The sequence below is a fragment of the Spea bombifrons genome, chromosome 9, assembly GCF_027358695.1.
Source record: "Spea bombifrons isolate aSpeBom1 chromosome 9, aSpeBom1.2.pri, whole genome shotgun sequence".
NCBI classification, from domain to species: Eukaryota; Metazoa; Chordata; class Amphibia; order Anura; family Pelobatidae; genus Spea; species Spea bombifrons.
In genome coordinates this window covers 20,476,149-20,478,483 of record NC_071095.1, presented here as the reverse complement: position 1 = coordinate 20,478,483, position 2,335 = coordinate 20,476,149, and the positions used below count along the sequence as shown (strand labels likewise).

The following is a 2,335-nucleotide window of genomic DNA, read 5'->3' as shown; positions in this document are numbered from 1 at the left end:
GAGCAGGATTGGAAATATAACGTTCTAGATACAAGCTGAGGATAGTTAAATGCTTTGTTGAAAGCAAATAATATATTCATAATATTATATGCACGGGAATATGTTAAATTCCACAATATTGGGAATTTATCTGTAAATTGTACTTTATCTCCAGACTCAAATGGAAGAATGGAATCGCACGTCGGTAAAAGAATTCATCCTGTTGGGAATCACGGACCTTCCTCAGCTCCAGGTGTTCCTCTTCATCACGTTCCTTATGTTCTATCTCTTTTGTTTTGTGGGGAATCTGACCATTGTGGCTGTAGTCATCGTAGAGCGGAGCCTTCACACTCCTATGTACTTCTTTTTGGGAAATCTGTCATTTTTGGAATTATTCTATTCATCAACAATAGTCCCCAAGATGTTAGCAGGCTTGGTGATGGAAGACAAAAAGGTAATATCCTTTTGGGGCTGCATAGCCCAACTCCACGTCTTTCATTTTTTGGGAAGCACAGAGGCCATGCTCCTCACATCCATGTCTTATGACAGATACGTTGCTATTTGTAACCCCCTACGTTATCATGTCCTTATGTCAAAGACCACTTGTATCCAACTGGCATCCGCCTGCTGGTTCATCGGTTACTTTTATTCCTTGACACACACTATTCTAACATCCAGGCTGCCCTTCTGTAGGATGAACAGGGTCACTCATTTCTGCTGTGATATAAAACCTCTTTTGATACTGGCCTGTACAGATACCAGCCTCAACGAGAGCCTTGTGTCCATTGTTACCGGCTTTGTAGGTCTTTCCAGCTTCTTTTTTATTGTGATCTCTTATCTCTTTATTGGTACCCATATTCTAAACATCCGATCTTCTCAAGGAAGACAAAAGGCCATTTCCACCTGCACTTCCCACTTCACCGTTGTCCTCTTATATTACGGAACTGCCTTTTTTACGTACCTGAGACCGGCCACTCTAGATTCATTGGAACAGGACCGAATGACCGCCATATTGTTCACAGTTATTACTCCAGCTATGAACCCTTTTATTTATACCCTGAGGAACAAAGACGTGAAAGCGGCTGTTCAAAAATATATCTTTGGAGAACACTATTTTTGAAATGTCGTTATTCATGATAGGTACTATAATGGTTGGCATAGCATTAAATCTGAATATGTAAAATGATGTATCTTCTGAGACAGATAAATATTGAGATGTTATAAAAATCCTAAATTCAGAATTTCAGGAATATAGTAATACAAGCATAGCGAAAGTACTGCGGGCTACATTCACTATATAAAAATATTGAGTAATCATTGGTCCTTAATATCACAAATATGATGAACAATCACAGGATAAAACATTAATATTTTACACGACTTTGCCTCTATATTAATATAGGCTCTGAAGTGGCACTCCATCAGTAAATTGTGGATACATTTTTTAGTACAACAGTCTCAAAAAACTTGACTAGTACACCTTAATCTGTGAAATTATGAAGTTTTTTTTTTTTAGGTGCAAAACCTTTTCCACAATTTACTAAAGGATATGTCTATTTTTGTGTAGCTTTGTGTATGTGTAAATAAAAAAGTAGTATTTCTTTTTTTCTTATTATTTTGACACACAAACAGTTCTTAGTCCCAGGTTAGCTTTGTCTCTTATGAGAACATGTTTTTTCTTTTCTTTTTTTTTACGACACATGGATCTGGAATAAATACCATCCTATATGTCAGGCCCCATCCGGGCTGCGGAGCTGCTTGTCTTTAGTTTCCCTGGTCCTTGCTACAGTTTCCCTGGTCCTTGCTACAATAATCCATTCCTGGATTTCCCTATGGTCTGTCCTCTACCTCTGATTCCTTGATTCCAGTCCTGCTCTTTGCTTTAGCTCTGTTTCCTTTATAAGGCGTGTCCCACCCGTTTGTTCTGTTTGTCTCAGTCTGCAGTCTAAAGGTAAATCTCTCTGATATGTGTTTAGATTCAATGTTTAGTTTTAGTACTTTTGTAGGCAGGGTTTTAGCGTTAGGACCCACCGTCATTGGAGTACTTTGGCGTAATGGTGGGCTAAGCATGCGATGCCCATATGATGTGTACGGAATCTCCAATTATCATCACACAGTCCTAGGCTAGTCCTGTTTGTGTGTCAGTCTTTTATGTGCCTTTGCCCTCTCTTCCCGGTATCATCTGAGGATTTCATTTTCTCTCCTCTCCCCGTGTCCCAGTTTAAGGTATTCTATCCTTGCTTAAAGGAAAAGCGTCTGAGGATTTTGGCTCCTTACTCCATCCCCTGTGTTCCTTGCCTTGTTCCCTGTCCTTTCTGTCCTGTGCCATGTATGTCTTGTCTAGTTATGTTTCTTG

The 2,335-nt window shown here is 39.4% G+C and overlaps 1 protein-coding gene across 1 annotated transcript; it reads left to right on the top strand.

Moving 5' to 3' along the window:
- Nucleotides 1-1,099, top strand: LOC128505189 (olfactory receptor 12D1-like). The gene has a single exon (XM_053475500.1). It carries the CDS (start codon nucleotides 161-163, stop codon nucleotides 1,097-1,099), a length of 939 nt encoding a protein of 312 aa, XP_053331475.1. The 5' UTR covers nucleotides 1-160.
- The last annotated feature ends 1,236 nt before the right edge of the window (nucleotides 1,100-2,335 follow it).